General features: G+C 39.2%; 1 protein-coding gene across 1 annotated transcript; it reads left to right on the forward strand.

Annotated features, from left to right (window-relative positions):
- The first annotated feature begins 675 nt into the window (after nt 1-675).
- Nucleotides 676-3,828, forward strand: LOC107822521 (uncharacterized). Its single transcript, XM_016649080.2, has 2 exons — nt 676-1,434; nt 2,462-3,828. Exons 1-2 carry the CDS (start codon nt 1,222-1,224, stop codon nt 3,677-3,679), a joined length of 1,431 nt encoding a protein of 476 aa, XP_016504566.1. The 5' UTR covers nt 676-1,221; the 3' UTR covers nt 3,680-3,828.
- The last annotated feature ends 21,528 nt before the right edge of the window (nt 3,829-25,356 follow it).

The following is a 25,356-nucleotide window of genomic DNA, read 5'->3' on the forward strand; positions in this document are numbered from 1 at the left end:
CAGTAACAACAACAAAATAATATGATAACGAAGCGATACAACAACATATAGCAATAAAAATCTAATATTAAGAAAATTCAAGAATATTTATAAATACTATTGCCGCAGAGGCGAACCCAGGATTTGAGGGTCGGGGTTGCACTTTTGGATTCAACCAAAAGTTGCTTTGTATATAGGGTGTCCATTACTAATATATCACTATTTTCTAAAGACATATACATATATATATATATGTAAAGTTTTTACAGAATTTTACGGATGCCGGTGACCCCTCTCGGTAGTATATAGGTCCGCTTCTAACTACTGGTATGGAAATAAAAGGAGGAAAGAAAATAAAAGAATAATAAAATATTCTAACATGCATCACAAGAAAGCATTAGCTCGTTTCTGCAATCTGCATGGAAACTGGTTACTGGTCCAGACTCCAACGACGTTAAACTGGTCCCCTTCAAAACCCAAATCCCATTTCAAAGCACAAATCCTTCATTAACCACAAATATTCAAATTCTTTTTAACCCTACAAAATAAATCCACTAAGCTATACACATTAATTATGTTTATAAACGTTGGCTCTAATAAATTAAACAGACAACAGAAGCAGCTAGCAATATCACAAGACTATATATTGCATGAGGCGGTGTGACACCAGGGGAATCTCATGTCGATAAAACACGAAAGAGATGCTGGATAAATAAGTAAATAGATCTTAGATCCTAGTAACGTATCTTAAAGTCGTACGGGCACACCCAAATCGAACAATATCAACCAGATTTAAAAGGCTCTTTCTTCATATCTCCTTTTCACTACTGCCTACTCTGCTATTTTAGTTATTGTTATGATTATTGCTATATATCTACGTCTTTTTAGCCTCGAGAACCGTTTCTTTTTGTACTTGGCTTGGCTTTGTAGATCTTCTGTCCTTTGTTGTTATTCTACTTTTTCCTCTAACTTTACTGCTGGAGCAATAAATTACTACAAAAACAGGACAATTTCATATCCTCTGTGCTCCATTCACTCTAATCTCTACCTTTCTTTATATTCATTACAAGCAGATTCAGAGATTCACAGACTGAGCCATTTTCTTTCTGTTGCATTCTTTATTTTTCTTGGGATCTGTTTGTCTTTTTCATGAAAGTCCACAACTAAAATCTCTTCTTGTGTTATTTTTTTTGGCATTCTTCTGTTTCTTATCTGCTTATTCTTGGCTATCCTGAATTATCAATGAATAACTTCTTTATCAAAATTCAAATTATGTTTCTTCAGTTTGTCCTTGTTGGGGTGTATATTATGTACAAGGGTGCAGCAGATGCTTCAATAGCTCCAATGGAGAAATATGAGAAAGAGGCATTGTACTCTGCAATTCAAGGTTTTGTTGGAAATGAGTGGAATGGTTCATATCTTTATCCTGATCCTTGTGGCTGGACAACAATAGAGGTACTAAACTTATGACTTGCCAGGTAGTATAATTTTACCATTAATTTTATTTTTTTCTAATTGGAAATCAATAACACAGTAATGCTAGTTCATTATCTGTTACAGTTTTTTTGCTTCATTTATCTTTATTTTTTTGCTGTTGCTACTGCTTCTTGGCTTCTCCACTACCATTTTTCCTTTTCATGACCGTTGGAACTGTGCTTTTCTTGAGCCGAAGGTCTATCGGAAACAATATCTCTACCTTCACAAGGGTAAGGGCAAGGTCTACATATACACTATCTTCCCGGACCGCACTTATAGGATTTTAAACTTTTTTACTAATAATGCTAGTTCAGACAGCATAAGTTAAAAGGGTTGCTCCAGCAGTTAGTACAGTATGAGACAAAGCCATGCATGGATATTTTAAAACCCTTTTCGTAAATATTGTAATTAGTGAGAGCTAAGAATTTACCAACTTCTCGTATTATAGACCCTTGCGGTTCGGCCCTTTCCTGGATCCCGCAAATAACAGAAACTTAGTGCACCGAGTTGTCTTTTTTTTTCCAGGTAGTAGTATTTCTCTTTTGGATTTGCAAACAGTGGGAATGTGTGATTTGAGTGTCTGTGTAATTAAGTAGCTTTCCAACATCTAACACATTTTTCTACTAGTACTAATATGTAACCAAAGTTAGACTTTTTCTGAGTTCACTTCTCATTCCTTTCTAAATTAAAGACTGGACTTATATACTTTGACATGTAAAGAACTTTTCCACTATCTAACATATTGTGACATGTTATGATAGGTAAGCTATTTTATTTGCCATGTTACTAACCCCATATTTCATCGACATTTGCTTGTCGTATTGCTTGGTAGTATACGAATTGTTTTACACTGCCAGTGTATAGAAGTTACATTCTGTAAATTATTTTCCGCGAAGGACTAATTTACCAGAAACCGACTTTACTAAGCTTGGAACAAGAATTACATTCCTTAGATCATAGTGCTTGTATTAGCTCTAAGAAATCTTGTTTAAACTCTTATCCACAGGGAGTATCATGTGATTTCTCTAATGGCTTCTGGCACATAACTGAATTAAGCATTGGAGAAGTATATGACAATTCCCTTAGCTGCTCCTCAGCTGCAGAGTTCAGAGAAGACTTGTTCAAGCTCAAGCATCTAAAAAGACTTTCCTTCTCAAATTGCTTTCTCTCATCTCACCACAAACCAATTACAATTCCCACATCAAATTGGAATAGTCTTGCAAACAGCCTTGAATCGTTACAGTTTCGATCAAATCCTGGTCTTACCGGAACAATTCCCACCAGTTTTGGCAACCTTAAGAATCTTCAATCTTTAGTACTGCAAGAAAACAGACTCAAAGGAGAAATACCAGAAGCTTTAGGCGGCTTAATAAAATTAGTGCGCCTAGTTCTTTCAGGAAACAGTTTTGTTGGTACAATTCCTGCTAGTCTAGGAAAATTGACAAATCTTTTGATATTTGACAGTAGCAGGAATTTTCTATCTGGTGCATTACCTGTGACTTTTGGTAATTTGACTTCACTTATAAAGCTTGATTTGAGCAACAATTTATTAGATGGAAAATTACCAAGAGAAATTGGAGGTCTAAAGAGTATAACACTGCTTGATCTCAGCCATAACAAATTTTCAGGGGTTTTGCCAGAGATAATTCAAGAAATGGTTTCATTACAAGAACTTGTGTTATCCAACAATCCAATAGTTGATTATGTTACAAGAATTCAATGGCAGAAACTGAAACATTTGGAAATCTTGGATCTTTCTAACATGGGATTGAAAGGGAACATACCAAATTCCATGACAGAAATGAAGAAGCTGAGATTTCTTAGCCTCAGCAATAATAGTCTTTCAGGAAACATTCCATTGAAATTTGAGAGAATGCCAACTATTTATGCTTTGTATCTTGATGGAAATGATTTCACAGGGAAACTTGAATTTTCAACAAGGTTCTATGAGAAATTAAGGAGTCGTTTTCGAGCTTCAGGCAATATGAATCTATGCTCGTCTCTCGCGTTAATGTCAACAAGACATGTACCAGAAGGAGTAAAACAATGTGAACAAGATAGTATAATACATAGTGAAGATTCAGACTCCAGTTTGAAGAATGAATATTTGAATCAGAATCTGCACTTTATTGCTTCTTTGGGACACTCAGGCCATGTTATTAGTGGTTTTACATTTTGTTTTGTTGTAAGGATGATACTTATGGCTCTTCTTTGGATTATATGAATAAATTTCTTCCCTCATTCTATGAGAAAGAATTTGGTTATTTGGTTCTTTCTTGCCTATTTTACTCTGCCTGTAGACTAGAGCTTTCTACCAGAATCTTGAGTTGTTTGGAAAGTCACAAGAGTTCCATATTATTTTTATTCACAAGAGTACCATATCTTTTTTATATTCCAGTGTCGAAAAGTCACCTGATTAATTTGAATTTGTCTCGGATTAGATGCATGACTATAAGGAAATTCTTTAGTTTCAATGCTCAAACTCTAGACTTTGATTAGCCTGGGTAGTTCTATACTAAGTTGTTCCGACACGACGGTTTAGGTGCTGCACCCGTATCGATATGACACTAGTATAAGTGTGGGTATGGGATCTACCGGATTTGGTCAAACATTTTTGGGTACTTTGACTACGACGGACGGAAAAATTCGAGACGAAATACAATTTGATTCCGAAATCAGAACCAAAACTACGGTAAATTTGAAAAAAATAGCATATCTTATATAGGAAATCAATCCTTTACTCATTTACAACTTGAGAATAAAAAAGAAATCCACATTTTACAACAAAATTTCTCATAATTTAGAGATTTTTTTATTCTTTTATTTTTTTTGAATTATTTTTACTCGGATCCCTGCACCCATATCCGTACTAGGATATGTGTCCCCGAATCTTAAAATTTACATTTCGAAGGATCTGACCTCTAGATACACACCCATGTCGGATACTCACACCTGTGTCGGACATCCACCTGTGTCCGAGCAACTTAGGTTCTATATAATATTGTTTTTGACTAATCAAAGTTTAGGTTTGGCGTTCGAGCTTGTTTGGATGATTGTTATCTATTGTAAGTGCTGTGTTTTCAACATCATTGAATTGAATGGAGCAATAATTATTAACCAAAATAACAAAGAGTTGGATTCTTTTTTCCCATTATTGTTTAAAGATTAACACAGTGATAGAATTTAAGGGTCCACCAAATTATATAGAGAGCCAAGTTCTTTATTAGTTTTCACAAGACACATGCACACTGCAATAAGTAAATGAAACAGAGAAATTTTACGTGGAAAATTTTTAGTTCACGGGATAAAAAACCACTACCTACCCTTGTAGGATTTCAACTTCAGTACTGAGCAACTTTAGATTACAACCTATAGTAACCTAAGAATTAAGCTTTTAATCTCTCACTAACTTGTAACACTCTATTATAAGACACTTTGCAATAATTCTATTATAAAGACTTTACAACTCGACTAACTCTAGCAAAGGCGCAAATACAAGGATTTATGATTTACAAAGGGTTTCCTACGTAATACTTCTAACTAAGCTAAGTAGGAATTACAAGTAAAGAACTTCAACAAAGGTACACCACAACTAAGGATATGTAATAACTCAATAAGGGGAACTGGTCCGTTGCTATGTTGTTCTTTGTTCTTGATGCCCTAAAGAGTCACTTGCAAGATTGATGATTGACTTGAGAGAATGCTTGATCAATTCTTAAATGTGCAAGTGATTTTTTTTCCCTTCCTTGATGTTAATAATTTATTTGTGACATCACTTAGAATGATGTAAGCAAGTTAGGTAAAGAGCATTCTCCATAAAGTTGATTGCTGCACTGTTTCTGTACTGTAGCGTGTGCAGACAACAACTTTACAGCTGGGGCAGTTGACTTGTGCAGTTTTCTTGGGAACTGGCAGTTATTTGTTCCCTCTGTTGTTCCTTTGACTCTGAAGAGTTGAACTGTGTTCCCAATTGGAGACTTGTTGATCTTTATGTTCTTGAGAATGTGTATCAGGCTCCTTATCTGGTTCTTATCAGTAAGTTTGTTAGATCATCAAAACATAACAGTGATACACATGTAACCTATCAATTTCCCCCTGATGATGACAAACTTATAATTCAAGTTCCCCCTAAGAACCAAAATGACACGGGCATTTGCCGTACTCCCCCTGAGTCTGTTTCCCATCTTGTCCTGTCCTGTTCACCCTGAATTATTTCCCCCCCTTTGGCATCATAAAAAGATCAGTAACAGATTTTAAGCAAAAAGAAGTCTAGCTTGAGTTAACTCATGCCACTTATGTGCACACAACATGACTAAGAATAGAGCATAAAAGCAAGGCATATACAACAAAAAGGGAAAGCTTCCATTTAACAGTTTGGATTTTACGACAGGGAGCAGATTCAATTTTGCTAACAACCATCCATAATTCAGAACAAAAAGAGAAAACAAGTACCATAAACATCATCATAAACTAGCATAAGAGACCGACACTTAAGACTTGACACTAAGGGGACACTGTCTAGGGAGGACTGGAAAGAGAGGGCTTAGAGACTGAGGCAAGGGTTTGGAGGACTAAATCCATTTGAGCATTCGCTGACATCTGCTCATTGAGTAGTTTCTCTTTCAGGTCCTCCACCTGTTTCTTGAGCTCAGCATTCTCCCTGGTCAGACGGGTGACCTCTTCGCTTTGAGGGCTACTGGAACTAGGTGCCTCTTGAAGCTGACTCAAGTGACTCTCAAGAATAGCATTCCTTGCTTTCAACTGCCTTATCTCAATAGTGGCACTGTTCTGAGCGTTGATCGACTAAGAAATGATAGAAGTGCTTTCAACTCCCCTAGCCTTATCAATGCACTCACATTCTTCGAGAGTGGACTTGGAGAAAGTTTGCTTCTTAGTGCCCACTTTAGCTTGTCCTAGAGGAACCTTGAAGAACTCAAAAACCTTGGTGAGAAGGAACCCATGATTACCATCTTTGAACTTTGCCACTTTCTGCATATGCTCGATCATGATCCCAGGCAAGTTGATGGTAGTGTAATTTTCCAGTGCTTCGATGAGAACCAGGTCTGCACGAGAAGTAATGGATATTCTCTTAGTATGAGGGAACAAGACCTTGTTCACCATCTCAAATAACAATTGGTACACTGGAAGGAGGGCCTTCTTCTGTACATATTCCCCTTGCTGAACTGCTCTGTCCTTCAGGATAACGTTTCTAAAGTTTGAAGAACAAGTTCACTGAACAGTATACAACCCTTCAACAGGTATACCCAGAATAGACCCCAACAAAGCAGAGTCCATTACCATATCAACTCCATTCACCAGTACGTAGATGTGATCATCCTCAACTTTAAAGAAGTTGGCATAGAAACTATATAGTTCCTCCTAATACACTTTTGGAACATCACTTGTGAACATATGTGTCCACTTTTGAAACTCACAAATTTCAACCAATTGTCGCATTTCAGTCTCCTCCAAAATGTTAGGGGCAAATGTGTGGCCCTATAGCACTTTTTGATTCCTTAATTTCTCTTTCCCAGCACTCTGGGGATCACCAACTGTGTCCTTCTTGGAGAAGCCAGGTTCCTCGTCAGTATCAACTTTCCTTTTTATGGATTTGAGAGTAATTTTCTCTTCTCAACAGACTTCACAGACTCAATTTTCTCAGACAGATTTTTACCTAGTTCTTTAACCACCTTGTCACCAGACTCTTCCACTAACTTGTCACCAGAAATATTACCTTTAACTATCTTGTCACCAAATTCTTCTACCAACTTTTCACTAGAGATAACATCATCATGCATGTTTGGACTTTCAACACTCACAGAAGATTTCTTTTTAGACTTGGAGAGAGAGTGATTTTGTGAGCGCTTGTGAGTCAAGGAACCAGGTTCCTCGTCCACTTCATCATCCACAGTGACAACATGCACTACTTCTCATGCACAACCTTCCCATCCTTTATCAATTTCCTCCTTCTTTGACCGACTTGGCTTTGCTTGAGAGCGGACTCAAGAGCCTCCTTCTTTTGCAACCTTGCAGTGGCTCACTTAGGAGTTGGCTCTGGAGTAGCAACTGATCTACCTCTAGCCCAGATAAAGCTAGCAATAGCTATATCATCCAAATCCTCTTCACTATCCCCATGCTCTTCACCAGATACAGATCTCATCTTAGGCACCACCACAAACAAAGGCTTAGCAACCAAATAAGGAGAGGGAGCAAGATCAATACATACCTGGGGCTCTTGAGAGAACCCCTGAGTTAGATCCTCCGAGGAGGGATCAGGTCCTTTATTAGGTACCCTAGTAGTATTGTCCTATGCCGATTGTTCAACATACACAAGCTCTCTACCTTCTACCAAGGTCTTAGACTCTTCCCCCTGAGGCACAGACCTATCCTCACCTCCTTCGATAATAACCCCTTCATTAGCTATAGATAGCATGTTTTCTATTGCTTCTTTCTTTTGTAAATCCATGGAAAACACAGGAAAAGGAGGAGTGTTACCTGTGGACTCAAGATTAGGAACTATTTTTGTTGAGTCAGCATTCTTAGAACCAACAGTTTGGTCTACATTTGAGCCTTCATCCATAGGAAGACTGGAGATTTCTTGATTTTCCTCTTCGTCAACTGTACACTTTTCACCAATTTTTTCGACAAGGCAAGAGGGGATCTCATAGCCACAAACCTTTTAGGAGTCAAGATTTTGCGGCTTCGATGAGAACTAGAACTCGATTAGGTAGGAGAGGAGACTGAGTATGGGGGTGAATCTGCCCTAGGGTTTTGGCAAGCAGCGGTGTCGGGTGAGAAGTTTAACATTAGTGTTCTAACTGGTGAGGACTCAATAGGGGTGTTACTTGGAACACTCGAGGTTTTGTGATTTTCAGCCATGGTGAGAAGTGATGAGTTGAAGAGAAGGGAATGGTAGTTTAAAGAGAGAAAGAAGAAGGAAAATTTTGAAGTTTGATGTAAAGAATTGTGACAGTGATGGATGTATTTAAGATAGATGAGGGACTGGTTAAGAAAGGGCCGCAGTTTTGGGAGTCGGGTTGATTACCAATGGGTGAGACATTTGGGTTCAAAAGATGCAAAGAAAAGAACTGACACATTGATGATGTGGCACTTGCTTTAACCATTCAAAATTGTACATGAGACAATAGAGAAACTACTAACCTGTGTCAGGAGAACTAGGTTCCCTGACGAATCTTGCATCTGTAAGCTTTGGAATTTTTTACCAGCGTGCACTGTATCAACTGCTTATTTGCTCTGTAATCATCATGCGTGTCTATCTGTAACAGTATAGAGATGAGTTAGATTTTGCCAGAAAATACTTTTTATCTTATTTTACCTGGACATTTCTTTCATAGCCAATCATCGAGGGACTAGGTTCTCAATTGGGTTTTATTAACTCCAGTGCGAGACGATTTCTTTCAAAATGTTCTCTGCATAAGTCCTTGGTGAATATATCTACAATCTGATCTTCTATGCTGTAGAATTTTATGCAAATGATCCTCTTTTCAACATTGTCTCTGAGGATATGGTGACGCATATCAATGTGCTTGGTTCTCTTATGTTGGACTGGATTTTTGGCCATGTTGAGTGCACTTGTACTGTCGCACAGGAGGGGCACACAGTCAGAGAACATTCCAAAGTCTTCCAACTGTTGCTTGATCCACAACAATTGAGGATAGCAAGAAGCAACTGCTACATGTTCCGCTTTTGCAGTTGAGAGTTCCATCGAGTTTTACTTCCTTGTACCCCATGAGATTAGACAAGAACCCAGAAAATATACCATTTCGGACGTGTTTTTCCTGTCCACCAGATATCGTGCATAATCAGCATCAGCATACCCAACAAGATCAAAGTTGTCTCGAGAGGGATAGTAGAGAACTAGGTCCTGCGTTCCTTTTAGATATCTCAATATTCTCTTGACAGCCTTCAAATGAGATTCCTTTGGATTAGATTGAAATTTTGCATAGAGACCTACGCTGAATACAACATCTGGTATGCTTGCAGTGAGATACAAGAGTGTCCCGATGATGCCTCTATACATGGTCTGATTTACAAGGGAGCCAGGTTTATCCATGTCTAGATGAGTAGCTATGGCAATAGGAGTGTCAATTACTTTTGATGCTTCCATGTCAAACCTTTTCAGCAGCTCCTTGATGTACTTCTGCTGACTTATCAATGTTCCCTTTTGAGATTGCTTCACTTGAAGTCCCAGGAAAAAATTTAATTCTCCCATCATACTCATCTCAAACTCACTCTCCATGAGTTTTGCAAATTCTTCACATAGAGAGTCAATTGTGGCTCCAAAAATGATATCATCAAAATATACTTGCACAATGAGCAGGTTCCTTCCTTGTTTCTTCAGAAAGAGAGTGCTGTCAATTTTCCCTCTTGTAAACCCGTTTTCTAGAAGGAATTTTGACAACTTTCATACCAAGCCCGGGGAGCCTACATTAGCCCATACAACACCTTGTCCAGTTTAAACACATGGTCAGGATACTTGTGATTTTCAAATCCAGGTGGCTTCTTGACATAAACTTCTTCTTTTAGGAGGCCATCTAAAAATGCACTTTTGACAGCCATTTGGAACAACGTGAACTCTACATGTGATACAAAAGCAATAAGGATTCTGATAGCTTCTATTCAAGCAATTAGAGCAAAAGTTTCATCATAGTCAATCTCTTCTTCCTAATTGTAGCCTTGAACTAACAACCTTGCCTTATTTCTTGTTGTGTTTCCAAACTCATCAAGTTTGTTCCTGAATACCCACCTAGTTCATATAACAGTTTGATCTGCAAGTCGAGGAACCAGGTGCCATACTTTGTTCCTTTCAAATTGATGTAACTCCTCTTGTATGGCATTGATACAGTTTGTATCTTTTAATGCTTCTTTGATATTTTTGGGCTCTATTTGAGAAAGAAAGGCTAAGAAGGCAAGTGAGTTTATAGCTTTTGATCTGGTTTGAATTCCTGAGTCGAGAGGAGCGATTATGTTGTTAAGGGGGTGTGAACTTTTGTGCTTCCAATTTGGTACATGAATCTCATTGGTATAAGACCCAGGTATCCCTGATTGGGGTTTTTGGCCGCTTCTTGTTTCAGCAAGTGGAGTACCTTGGACTGCATTAATAACTCTGTTTTCAGCTTCAGTTATTGTGATCGTGAGACCAGGTTCCTCTCCAATGGATGGATATGTATTTGCATCATCTTCACTAGATTCCTTGACATGACTCATCATGTTTGCCTTTCCATTTGCCATGTCAATAACTTCACTGGAACAGATAAATGTTCTCCATCTTGATCAACATGTCTGTCCTTCTCACAGGAGAGGTGAGATTCATCAAAGATCACATGTATACTCTCCTCAACATATTGAGTCCTTTTGTTGTATACTTTGTAAGCTTTGCTTTGAGTTGAGTATCCCAAAAAGATTCCTTCATCACTTTTGGCATCGAATTTTCCAGGATCTTCCTTTCCATTTTTTAGGACAAAACATTTACACCCAAAAGTCCTTAGATGTATCAGCTTGGGCTTCCTTCCATTCAGCAGTTCATATGGAGTTTTGTTCAGAAGGGACCTGATCAAGCACCTGTTCACCAAGTAGCAAGCAGTATTGATAGATTCTGCCCAAAAATTCTTTGCAATTCCACTGTCAATCAACACTGTCCTCGCCATGTCTTCAAGAGTTCTATTCTTTCTCTCCACAAAACCATTTTGTTGAGCTGTTCTTAGAGCTGAAAAATTGTGAGTGATACCATTTTCATTACAGAACTCATCAAATTTGGCATTGTCAAACTCTGTCCAATGATCAGACCTGATGCAAGCTACCTTATTACCCATCTTCACTTGGATCTTTTTGACGAAGGCAACAAACACTTCAAAAGTTTCATCCTTGGTTCTGAGAAACAAAGTCCAGGTGAATCTGGACTAGTCGTCAACTATAACGAAGATGTATTTATTTCCTCTTCTGCTTGCACCCTCATAGGTCCACATAGATCCATGTGAAAAAGATCAAGTGGCCTTGAGGTACTGATTTCCTTTTTGGGCTTAAATGAGGATCTGACTTGCTTTCCTTTTACACATGCATCACACACTTTGTGATCCTTGAAGCTTGACTTGGGCAGACCACGAACCAGGTCCTTCCTGACCAATTTGATCAGCAACGTGAAGCTTGCATGACCCAGCCTTCTATGCCATAATTCAGCATCATCATCAGCATCACTTAGACAACTGAGATCACCATTCTGCAGAGACTCAAAATCAACAACATAGATATTTTTATATCTTTTTGCCACTAGCACCACCTCACTAGTAACGAGGTTTGTGACTGTACATATTTTTGACAAAAATTCCACCTTGTTTCCCTTGTCACAGATTTGGGAAACACTTAGCAAGTTGTACTTTAACCCGTTCATGTAGTACACATTTTCGATTGAATGAGAGAGAGACTTTCCAATCATTCCAACTCCCAGAATGTATCCTTTCTTGCCATTTCCAAAGGATACACTCCCTCCTTGTAGGGCCTTAAGTGAAAGGAAATCATTTGTACTTCTAGTCATATGCTTTGAGCAACCGCTATCCATGTGTCACACCTCCTTTTTCACCCGCGCCCCCGCAAAGGGGCGCGAGAGGGAATTTTTTCAATTAAGAGACAATCGAAATGGAATTTATTTATTTATTTATTTCAGAGTCTCCACTTGGGAGATTTATGGTGTCCCAAGTCACCGGTTGAATCCCGAATCGAGGAAAAGAATTACTCTGTTTAACAGTCTGCGCACCAGAAATCCGGATAAGGAATTCTGTAAACCCGGGAGAAGGTGTTAGGCATTCCCGAGTTTCGTGGTTCTAGCACGGTCGCTCAACTGTCATATTCGGCTTGATTATCTGATTTTATACAATTATGAACCTACGTGCAAATTTTAACTGTTTACCGCTTTGTTATTATTTATTCAAAGAATTGCAACGTCGTGAGAATGCATCTTGAATTGCGCCACATAAATGTACCCACAATTTTTGATATGTTCCAACTTCGTTGAGATTTGGATTTGGGTCACATAAATGTGCACCCGAGTTTAGGAAAATAACATTATTAAATACGCGTCTAAAGACTAACGCGTTGTTATTTTGAGAAAAAACCGTAAAGTTCGCTATGCGGCCTGTCTCGAAATCTAAGCATTCGAAATAACTATCCGTTGAGTGCCTCGCAATTTGTGTATTCTTGTTTGTCGAGGCTCGTCTCATTCATTATTTTTAAAAGGAATTTGCAACGTCATGGACATGCATCTCGAACCACGTCACAATCAATGTACCCGTGATTAGCGACACATTTCGACTCCGTTGAGATTTGGATTTGGGTCACATAAATGTGCACCCGAGTTTAAGAAGATAACATTATTAAATACGCGCCTAAAGCGACTAGGGTATCATTATTTTGGGTAGGGCCGCGAAGTTCGCTAAGCGGCCAATCCCGAGTTCTAAGTAATTAATACGTACATTTGTGAGGGCCCCGCAATCTGTGCGTTTTTCTAGGCTCATCTCATCTCATTTATTTTAAAAGGACAATCCTAAAGTGACTACATTTTTTATTAAGTTTGTCTCTAAAAAGAAAATCTCCAAATTAATTACATGCTTAAAAAAGGGACGTGACTTATTAGTTATTAGTCTTAGACAAATGCAAATGGGAAATTGTAATCGAGCTTGTACAAAAGGAGATTATTTCGTATCTTATTCTATAAGTGAATATTACCAAAAAATTGAAATTATAAATAGAAATACTGAATTGACGAACAATAATATCAAAAACGAAACTAATTACTCTTTACCAATTTTAGACCCACCTTACTAATTTCAGCTCAATTTATTTAATACAAGTGAAATTCTGGAATTCCAAAACACTTTCCGATTTCAGCTTGTAGCTGGCCTCTAATCTCACAAATTATACTACGAAACAAAACTAAACTAATACGACTATTACATAATCATATTCCAAGATCCAAACAGTCCCGGTCCAGATTAATTTAACAGTCCAACAAGCTCATTTTTAACTACAGGAATCAGTTACCAGATGCTAACATGTTTTAATAAAAAAAAATCTCTCACACAACTCCGTTTCAGTCCACTTACTACATACTAACATGGATCTACCTATCATCAACGACTGAAGAATTTAAATACACAAGTCATATTGAAACCAAAGCAGAATTTCAACTCTTCACGTATATTCAAACTTCATGTTTTCAGCTTACAAATGCCAAAGTTACAGTTGTGTACCTGGTATTGCCAATACAAGAAGAGGAAGGTCAACAAAGTATTATGTAACACAGCAACAACAACAATAACCAGCAACAAACAGCGAACGGAACACCAGTGACATATTTGAAAACCAACACGATTCCAGCACACTCAACGAAACAGTATCAACACAAACCAATGCAGACCAGGGATAACAAACTCAAAAAAATCCACTTAAAACCTCAGTCAAATCTCAGAAATAACCAACCTCTCTTTTACTATGAGATTACTGAACTTTTAAATGTTAAAAATCCGGTCTAAACTCTCTCCGAAAAAAATCCGCCCCAAACTCTCTCCAAAAAATCCCCCCCAAAAATCTCTTCCAAAATCCTCAATTCTCTCTCAATGTTAAGAAAATCCCCCCCTTTTGGTCTTGAAATGACCCTATTTATAACAAAACTCTTGCCTTGAAAGACTTAAACTAATCCGAAATATCCTCCCCACACTTGCATTCCTTGTTCCCCACTACTGCATGCTTTGTCTCCCACTATATTAAACAAATACATTAATTCCCACCACCATATGTCTTGTCCCCCTCTATATTAAACAATGCATTATTGCCCACTACCATATGTCTTGTCCCCCATTATGCACTAATTAATTCCCACCATCATATCTTGCCCCCCACTACGTATTATTTTAATATTATTAGTGCCTAGTGGACGGAGCACTCAAATTAATCATTTTTTAAGACTCAAAATCCCGAAAATGCCCCTGAAAATACTGCAATTTACCATTCTACCCCATCAGCTATATCCAATCCTCCTAAGTCAATTAACCAAACTGTAGCAGCTATAACCAATTCATCTAATCAATTTCCAATTAATAATCAAACTCTGCATAACAAACTCGCCAAACAAACTCCTAATCGACAACGTTCATGAATTAACAACAGAGTTAGATTCATATCCGAACAAACTTAACAGAACAAACGAGTAGATTCAAATCACTAAACTCAATCATCAGCTGACCTCAAACTAAATCAAACAACATCATAACAAAGATGAATGATTCAAACTAAATTAAAAACTAAGGACCAGCACATAAACACTCGACATTAAATCACTTGATGAAAAACTAACGAACTTCAAACAAAAAATGAACACGAATTATCTCTAATACAAACAAAGACCTGGGTTCGAATTCAAATCAACCTATCGGAACACGAACATAATCATAGAAAGAAGAAAAGGGGCGGAAGATGAATTCACTGAACGAAAACTAAAAGAAAAGAGAACGGAAACCTACTGGTTTAAAACCCGGGTTCGAATGGCAACCTTGACACGCCTGAACAAACATCACTGTTTTCAACCTATTTTCATTTTTGATGCAGTGACGATCGAGTTCACTGGTTTGTGGTCATTCGCGGATGAAGCTAGACGTTGGGTGGTCAAAGAACTGACGGAGTCGACGGTGGTCGTTCATGGATGGACGTAGCAGAAGCGATGGTGGTCGCTCATGTGGAGTGGTCATTGCTGGTTTTTCCGGCGACTGGAGGAAATGACGAAGGAGATGAAGTTGGTTGTTTGGACGAGCTGCTGGTCGACGACGACCTGCTGGTGGCGGCGATGGCAGTTGAAGATGAAGCAACGGCCATGGTGGTCGTAGGGCTGCTCCAGGTTGTTGTGACGATGTTGAAGACGAAGAAGAAGAAACAACAACCATGGTTGCTGGAGATGGAGCTCGTTTTGGACTGGAGGTCGACGTGGTCGTTCATGGTGGTTCGTCCATGGCTGTAGTTGAAGACGAAGCAGAAGAAGCAGCAGCCCTGGCGACTGGCTGGAGCTCGACGGACTGTGAGGGCTGCTGGTGGTGAGGGGGAAAGGGCAGCCATGGGAGGGGGTCGTTGGAGCTGGAGAAAGAGAGTTCGTTTAGGACGAGGGGTCGTTTAGCAGATGGTCGTTTGGGGAAATGGGGACGGGGTGTTGGTCGTCGATGGCTGGAGCTCGACGACGAAGACGGTGAAACAGAAGCGACGGTGGCTGTGTGTTGGTCGTCGACGAAGGCAGCCATGGAGGTGAGGGGGCAAGGGAGGGTGCTGCGAAGAAGACGATGCAACAAGGGGGCGGGTGGCTTTTTTAGGGTTTTGGGGTTGGGAAAAATGAAAAAATGAAAATGGGGGGTTGGGATTAGTTTGGGTTATGGGGCGGACTAGGTCGGGTCGACCCGGTGGGGGTTATTTGGTTTGGGCATGGTTGATTTAAATTAAAAGGTGGCCCAATCCGATTTTCTTCTTATTTCCATTGCTTTTTTTTTCTTCTTTTATTTTTTCTTAAACTAAAACTAAATTCTAAAAATCCTAAATTATCCTATAGAACTAAATTAATTTATAAAAGTGCTAATTAACTCTTAATAACAATTAACACACAATTAAATAGCAATTAAAATAAAATCACACACTTTTGGACATTAAATGCTAAAAATGCGACGTACATTATTTTTTTATGATTTTTGTTCTTGTAAAACAAACTTAATTGCTCCTAATTATAGAATTAAATCCTAAATGCAAATGCGACATATTTTTTTGTATTTTTATTTATATAATAAATAAACATGCACGGACAAATACAAATAATTATCCAAAAATGCCACGAAAATTCTCAGAATTGCACACAAAGAAAAATTATTTTATTTTGAATTTTTGGGAGTAATTCTCACATAGGGCAAAAATCACTTGCTTACAGCTGCCCCTCTTTGTCCGAAAACACGAAGAGTTTTCGTGCAAAGATAAAGTGAGCAGATACGAGCGATTTTTGCCCATCCGAGTCTTTGTGTGAAGCAATTTTTTGAAAGATTTAACCGAACCTTTGCTTCAAAGGTTTCCTACATATCCCTGGCTAGAAGGGAATCAGGTTAATGTAGTTCGGGAAGTTTTGGTAGCTGGGACTACCATGAGACTGCAATGTTACTGCTGTTGCATGCTGTTATTACTGCTTTCCGACCTCCTTATTACACCATGCTGAAAGAAAACAAGAATCTAGACTAAACTATAGTCTATGAATTACAAAATCTTATCTAGATCTTCAGCCATGCTCTTGTGTCTCTTGTTGCTTTGATGTCTCGGTGACTCCTCTGGTATTTCTTTACTTCTGATTTGTCTTGTATTCTCCCTTGACTGCCGATCTCGAACTGCTTATGTCCTTCTTGGGATCTTCGCATTATTTTTCCATCGAATCTTGAACTGCCTTCCTCTGCTGGGGATTTTTGTTGTTTCCCGCTGGTGATTTCGGTTGTATTCCTCTGCTTTACTGATTTCTGGCTCGACTTGTGGTCTTCCTTCTGATTTCTGTTGGTTTTTTTTGTTTTTTGTTGTAACCCTCCGCTTTACTGACTTCAAACTTCCATGTATTCCTCTGTTATATGGGCGGGCTCCCAACTTCAAAACTTGAAATTTAACAACTGAAATGTATTCCTCTGTTATATGGGCGGGCTCCCAACTTCCAAACTTGAAATGTAAAGACCGAAATGTATTCCTCTATTATATGGGCGGACTCCCAACTTCAAAACTGGAAATGTAAAGACTGAAATGTATTCCTCTGTTATATGGGTGGGCTCCCAACCTCAACCAACAACTTCGAAAAATAAATCGCCATTCCGTTCTTCAGGCGGGGCTCCTGACCTCAACAACAACTTTGAAAAATAAATCGCCATTCCGTTCTTCAGGCGGGGCTCCTGACCTCAACAACAACTTTGAAAAATAAATCGCCATTCCATTCTTCAGGCGGGGCTCCTGACCTCAATCAACACCTTCGAAAAATAAATCGTCATTCCGTTCTTTAGGGGGGGCTCCTGACCTCAATCAACACCTTCGAAAAATAAATCGCCATTCCGTTCTTCAGGGGGGAGCTCCTGACCTCGACAACAACTTTGAAAAATAAATCGCCATTCTGTTCTTCAGGCAGGGCTCCTGACTTCAACAACAACTTTGAAAAATAAATCGCCGTTCCGTTCTTCAGGCGGGACTCCTGACTTCAACAACAACTTCGAAAATAAAGCGCCATTCCATTCTTCAGGGGGGGCTCCTGACCTCAATCAACACCTTCGAAAAATAAATCGTCATTCCGTTCTTCAGGGGGGGCTCCTGCCCTCAACAACAATTTCGAAAAATAAATCGCCATTCCTTTCTTCAGGCGGGCGAGACTTTAACAACATCTTCGAAAAATAAATCGCCATTTCGTTCTTCAGGCGGGGCTCCTGACTTCAACAACAACTTCGAAAATAAAGCGCCATTCCATTCTTCAGGGGGGGCTCCTGACCTCAACAACAACTTCGAAAAATAAATCGCCATTCCTTTCTTCAGGCGGGCGAGACTTCAACAACTTCGAAAAATAAATCGTCATTCCGTTCTTCAGGCGGGGCTCCTGACCTCGACAACAACTTTGAAAAATAAATCGCCATTCTGTTCTTCAGGCGGGGCTCCTGACTTCAACAACAACTTTGAAAATAAAGAGCCATTCCGTTCTTCAGGAGGGTTCCTGACCTCGACAACAACTTTGAAAAATAAATCATCATTCCGTTATTCAGGCGGGGCTCCTGAATTCAACAACAACTTCGAAAATAAAGCGCCATTCCGTTCTTCAGGGGGGGCTCCTGACCTCAACAACAACTTTGAAAAATAAATCGCCATTCCGTTTTTCAGGCGGGGATCCTGACTTCAACAACAACTTCGAAAATAAAGCGCCATTCCATTCTTCAGTCTTCAGGGGGGGCTCCTGACCTCAATCAACACCTTCAAAAAATAAATCGCCATTCCGTTCTTCAGGCGGGGCTCCTGACTTCAACAACAACTTCGAAAATAAAGCGTTATTCCGTTCTTCAAGGGGGGCTCCTGACCTCAACAACAACTTTGAAAATAAAACGTCATTCCGTTCTTCAGGGGGGCTCCTGACCTCAACAACCATTTTCCTTCTAACTTGAATTATCTTTCTTCAAAACTACTTCCATTAAAACTTGTATTGTCTTCTATGCGAACTGCTGGGGATAACATTTTTCAAAAATATGTTATCTTACTCCTTCAAAGACTACTTCCCTTAAGACTGATGTTTCATTCCTCTGCAAACCGTTTCCTTTTGCAAAACTGGTCTTCCTCTTTTTTCTCTTTTTTTTTTCTTTTTTTTCGAAGACTACCTCCCTTATAACTCGTGTTATCTTCCTCCTGACATTGTTTTCTTTAAAACTTGTTTTGTCTTCTCCCGAAAAACTGCTGGGGATACCGCTTTTCACCAAACTTGTGTTAGACTTCCCGAATTTTTTTGAAATGAACGAAAATTTTCTGCCCCAGTTTGACAATCTTTCTTGTGGCGCATCTTTCCATCATCGGTAGCATTCCCTGTCTCTGCTTCAAATCAAAGAAAATTTGGTTAGTTTAAAACGTGGTGGTTGGTTGTGATACTCCTGCTGGGGATGCCATCAACCATTCTCCATCTATACGTTGTCTGACCATCTTGAAGCTTGGCTGATACCTTCCGACCTTCTTGACGATTCCTTATTCACAAACCTCTTAACCATTTTCCCAGTCTCCTTATCTGACCTCATGTATTTTCATGACAGCCGATTTCACTTGAATATCTTGCATGTTCGTTCATTGATTAACCACTCCTTCCATCGTCTGTGTTACTGAAATACCTTTTCCCAGTGTAGACCCAATAACTTCTTTTGCGGTACTGTTCGTGAACTGTCATTTCCCCAACCTTTGAGTCTCCTATGAATCTCCCAATTATGTCCATTGCTTTCCACGTTGTTCTTTCTTGATTTTCCGCTGGCCTTGGCCTTATAACCATCGATTTCCGCGTGGGATATCCTTCTTGACACCGGTCCATCCTTTTGTCAATCTCATCATCGAATATACCCTCGGTTCAATCCCCTTGGCCCTCTTTTTGTTGCACTGTCCCTGAATTGATATGGACCAATCTTGGGTATTTTGTGCGAACCTCAAAGCACGTTGACTATTACCAGCTCATTGCGCTTGTTCTTTCCTGACTTATACCCCTTTGATGTACTAGTCAGATCTCGTCTTGCATAATTGGGAAGCTGATGGCAAATTTTGAAATCATTTCTCGCTTGTTCTGACCAAGAGACTCAAGAAGAGTAAATGACAAAGGTAAAAGGAACAGAGTAAAATACAAAAGGAAAAGATGACTCCTAACGAGAAAAATTACAAAGTAAAACCTATCAGATGTGGATGCGAACTCCATTGGCCATGACATGCACATGTGGCCTATCCTTCGTTGTTAATCGCCTTTCACAATCTTCGTCTGGTGATTTCCTGTATGATTCTCAATCTTTATTCGACTTGTAGTGCCCGAAGGGTTTTCACTATCAAGCCTCTCTCATTTTGGTTTTTCTCTCAACTTATAGCCGCCTCAAGGTGCCCGTGAAGGTTTTCACCGATAAGACTCTCTCATTTTATTACTTTTCTGTCGGGGATCAGAGTGTTATTCTCGACTTTCATTTGCATGACTTGGCATCTTTCGAAGACTGGTCAAAATGTCTTTCTTTGGACCTTAACGTGGGGTTTTGGATAGGGCTAGAAAGAAAGGGTATTAGCGGCTCAAAACGAATCAATTTGGGTTCAAAATTTACAACCTTCTGAACCAGATTTCTTTACATCAAACACAACTTCTGCCCCAATTTCTTGCTTGGGGATTTTTGATTTTTTGTTTTTTTGTTACACTATGACCAAGTCGTGAAGTGCCTACGTATCCTCTTTGAGGAATCAGGTCAAACGTAGTTCCCAATTCCCTTTTTTTTTCCTTTTCACTTATTTATTATTCTTTCTCTTTCTCATTTCTCATTTCTCCTTTGTTGTTTTGTTGTTTATGTTGTTTTCTTTTCTTTCTTTTTTTCTTTTTCTTTATCTTTCATGCTTGTGTTTCTAATCTTTGCTACTGATTCCGAATGAGGGGTATGAAAGAAAACCAATAAGGCTCAAAGGGTTTACGAAGGATAAAGTGTTTAGATAGAAGAATAAAATGCCTTCGTCATTCCAATCTTCAAAACATGCCAAGCACAAACAAAACAATTAAACATTCGCCACATCTTCTGATTGTGCCGGACTCGATAACCATATCCACACATTCGCCTTTTCATATGGCATTTTTAAAACACCGTTGGGCAATACTCTCACTTGCTTTTATGGTTTTTCTTTATGTTTTACTTGCCCCAGTTTCACGTGGCTCGGGCTTCAAATGATCTCAAGCTGTTCCTATTTCCCTTAAGTGTCCCGATCATCTCCCAATGGCTTTATAATTAACTCTTAAGATTAGGCCCAAACTGTGCGCGCATGTCATGTCACTAGAATCGGCATTGAACAAAGACAAAACAAAAGGATAAAAAGAACTAAACAAAGAAGATGACTGGAGGTAACAAAATACCGGAATTTGCATTAGACAAGCGGTGAAATGGTTCGTATAACGAAACAAGCAAAACAACCGGGGTACAACCTTGGAACAAACCCTAAAACAAATCCTAGAAAACACTAAACAAACCACTATGACAAAAATGGGAGGATAAGAGGGTTTGACACAAGACAATGCCTGGATTGCAACCCTGCAAATAACCCGGACAACAAAAGTGATAACAAAATGAACCACCAAGACTCCTCTCTAGCTAGCCAAGAGATGAAACGTCTTTCCAATTACCAAGCACGACATCTTAACCACTGGGTTCCCCATTAATATTGCCAAAACCATTAACAACTTCAATATCATTAACTTCAGTCCGCAAATTCCCAAGAGGATTCGCATGCTCCTTGTCACTGTCATTGATCACAATTACCCCTTCTTGAATCATTCTTTCTATTTCCCTTTTCAAAGAACGACAATCTTTAATGCTATGCCTTTGGACATTAGAGTGGTACATGCATCGTACAGTAGGATCAAAGCCTTTTGCATATGGGTCTGGAGTATAGACGAGGAGCGGCTCAATCAGGCCAAAATGCTTTAACTTTTCAAACAAGCTTGCATAAGATTCTCCGATAGGGGTGAGAGCCTATTCTCGTTTCAGCAACCTCTCGTTCCTAAATGCCTGATTTGGCCTAAAACTTGATCCAGGGGGTTTCTGGTGGGCTCGTGGGGGTGGATAGGCATTTTGTGGAGCTGGGTACTTGGAAAGTGAAGCATGTCTTTGGGAGTCTCGTGGAGAGAAGTAGCGTTGGGGAGGGGAGTAGCGTTGGGAAAATATAGTTGGACGACGAGTGATGGAGCTACTCGGGTGGCTGGGAAAGCTATCATAAGTGGGTAGATATGGAGAGTATGGAAGATCATCCGTTATTGTGTTAGGTGCTTGGGTAAGGACAGAGTTCGGGAAGCTAGGCGGTGGCGGGGGTGGTGCTTTCCCAGTCATCCATGCCCGATACATGTCTGCCACATGCTGTCTCAACATTCTTACCTCTTCTACCAACCCGTAGTCCTGTTCAACCAACTACTTTCAGGCATCGATACCAACCCGCTCAGTTCTGTTGCTCTCTGCCATTTTCTTTTGCCTTTGTGTTGCAGGGCAGCGTTACTTTAGAATCACAACCAACCACCTTTTTGGTTATTGATAGAGGACAAAAATGGAAGCAACCTGTTAGCGTTAGGGTTTTCAACAGATAAGAAGACACATATTAGGGATGCAATGCAACCCTTTCTATCATGTATTTGCTTCAATTATGTGCGTCATTCTGGCTTCTTGTAATTGTGCTCCCTTTTTTCTTTTTCTTTTTTTTTCTTTTTTTTTTTCCTTTTTAATGGTGGTCGAATCTTATGTGGATTGCCTATGTATCATGTCCCCGCATGAATCAAACCGGGCGTAGTTCTGCCACATAAAAGGTAAACAACAATAAAATATTTTTTGGAATCACTTAAAGACGAAAAACAGACTCGAAAGTCAAACGGCCTACATACTCTAATCAAAAGAAATACAAACTCAAGAAAAATAAAATGACAAATTCCTTCCCCTATATGCCGATTTTAACCAAATGGCTGTTTTTGCAAACGTGGCCCCTTCCTAATTTCACATGAATTTTGAGGTCGGGAAGATTATTTTATGACACTTCACAAACTTGTCCGTTCTTTTACGAAAATAGCCTTTTGACAACTGAAAGCTACTCTAAGGCTATCTCGGCAAGAACGGTTTAAGACACCGCCGAAGCTGGCTCGGCTTGAAAAATCTAAACGGTATTTTTGACCACTGACTCTTTTTCTTATTATTTTTCAAATTAACATAAAAGACCGGGTTTTGCCAACGCGGCCTTTCAGCACCTCGGGGACGAAGATTTTAAGGCTGCTTTAGCTAACCGACCAAAATCCTAAAAACATGACCAAAGGTGGCCGTTTATGCAAAGTCATCCTTCCGGCATCCTTTTTGGGAACATTCGGCTATTTCTGACAAAAACAACATCACCCAACTCTATGACGAAATTTTTTTGACATTTTTGGCTATTTTTGCAAAAGGGGAGGTTGGACCCGATGAGGGCTGCCTACGTATATCACATCCTGTGAGAATCAAACCGGCGTAGTTCGGGCCACGACAATAAACTAATTCTGACAACAAGACTTGTTTAAACAAATTATACCAAATTTTTTTTTCATTTTCACAAAATTTTGGCAGAGTATGCCGGTAACTCAGAATTATCTCTCTACACCGCTATTTTCCCTTTTTTCTTTTTTTTCTTCAATATTCTAGTATTTTCAAAAGCCGGTCAGCATGCAAGTCTGTGGTAAATAAATGCATAAAACAAATAGGATACAGCAGGATGGTCTTTTCATTTCAGGTTGCTTGTCCTAGACGGACCCAACCCCTGTGTTGAGTCCTCTAAGTTAAATGCAACATGATGCAAATAAACGTTCCTACTAGGGATCCGACATGAAGTCAAGTTATTCTAGGTTCAACCTGGGTATATGTTCTAGACAGTGTACCCGAGCGGACAACTCGAGTTGAGGAAGGAGCTCCTTTCCGGGAACCAAAAGGCCAGCCGGCTTAGAAACTTTCCGAGCCTCTTTTATTTCAGGGTATGACACTAACAGAATAGGGAGTCTCAACCATTAAGCACATCCCCAGAGGTGAGAAGAGAAGGTTTCGGCACAGTTTATATGTACAGTTTAAATAATATCAAAGCGGTAAAAAAGCATCATTTTGCACATTTAGGCCAAAACATGTAATAAGATCAAATAATAAATAAAGCCAAATATAACAATTCATCTAAGCTCGAATTCTGAACCCTGAACCAGAGATTCTGGGTCTGTTCCCCAGTAGAGTCGCCAGAGCTGTCACACCTCCTTTTTCACCCGCGCTCCCGCAAAGGGGCGCGAAAGGGAGTTTTTTCAATTAAGGGACAATCGAAACGGGATTTATTTATTTATTTTATAGTCGCCACTTGGGATATTTATGGTGTCCCAAGTCACCGGTTGAATTTCGAATCGAGGAAAAGAATGACTCTATTTAACAGTCTGCGCACCAGAAATCCGGATAAGGAATTCTGTTAACCCGGGAGAAGGTGTTAGGCATTCCCGAGTTCCGTGGTTCTAGCACGGTCTCTCAACTGTCATATTCGGCTTGATTATCTGATTTTATACAATTATGAACCTACGTGCAAATTTTAACTGTTTACCGCTTTGTTATTATTTATTCAAAGAATTGCAACGCCGTGAGAATGCATCTCGAATTGCGCCACATAAATGTATCCGCAATTTTTGATACGTTCCAACTTCGTTGAGATTTGGATTTGGGTCACATAAATGTGCACCCGAGTTTAGGAAAATAACATTATTAAATACGCGCCTAAAGACTAACGCGTTGTTATTTTGAGAAAAAGCCGTAAAGTTCGCTATGCGGCCTGTCTCGAAATCTAAGCATTCGAAATAACTATCCGTTGAGGGCCCCGCAATTTGTGTATTATTGTTTGTCGAGGCTCATCTCATTCATTATTTTTAAAAGTAATTTGTAATGTCATGGGCATGCATCTCGAACCACGTCACAATCAATGTACCCGTGATTAGCGACACATTTCGACTCCATTGAGATTTGGATTTGGGTCACATAAATGTGCACCCGAATTTAAGGAGGTAAATTATTAAAGTACGTGCCTAAAGAGATTAACGCGCGGTTGTTTTGGGAAAAGGCCGCGAAGTTCGCTAAGCGGCCGATCCCGAGTTCTAAGTAATTAATACGTACATTTGTGAGGGCCCCGCAATCTGTGCGTTTTTCTAGGCTCATCTCATCTCATTTATTTTAAAAGGACAATCCTAAAGTGACTACATTTTTTATTAAGTTTGTCTCTAAAAGAAAATCTCCAAATTAATTACATGCTTAAAAAAGGGACGTGACTTATTAGTTATTAGTCTAAGATAAATGCAAATGGGAAATTGTAATCGAGCTTGTACAAAAGGAGATTATTTCGTATCTTATTCTATAAGTGAATATTACCAAAAAATTGAAATTATAAATAGAAATACTGAATTGACGAACAATAATATCAAAAACGAAACTAATTACTCTTTACCAATTTTAGACCCACCTTACTAATTTCAGCTCAATTTATTTAATACAAGTGAAATTCAGGAATTCCAAAACACTTTCCGGTTTCAAGCTTGCAGCTGGCCTCTAATCTCACAAATTATACTACGAAACAAAACTA

Source organism: Nicotiana tabacum, chromosome 8 (genome assembly GCF_000715075.1).
Source record: "Nicotiana tabacum cultivar K326 chromosome 8, ASM71507v2, whole genome shotgun sequence".
NCBI lineage: Eukaryota > Viridiplantae > Streptophyta > Magnoliopsida > Solanales > Solanaceae > Nicotiana > Nicotiana tabacum.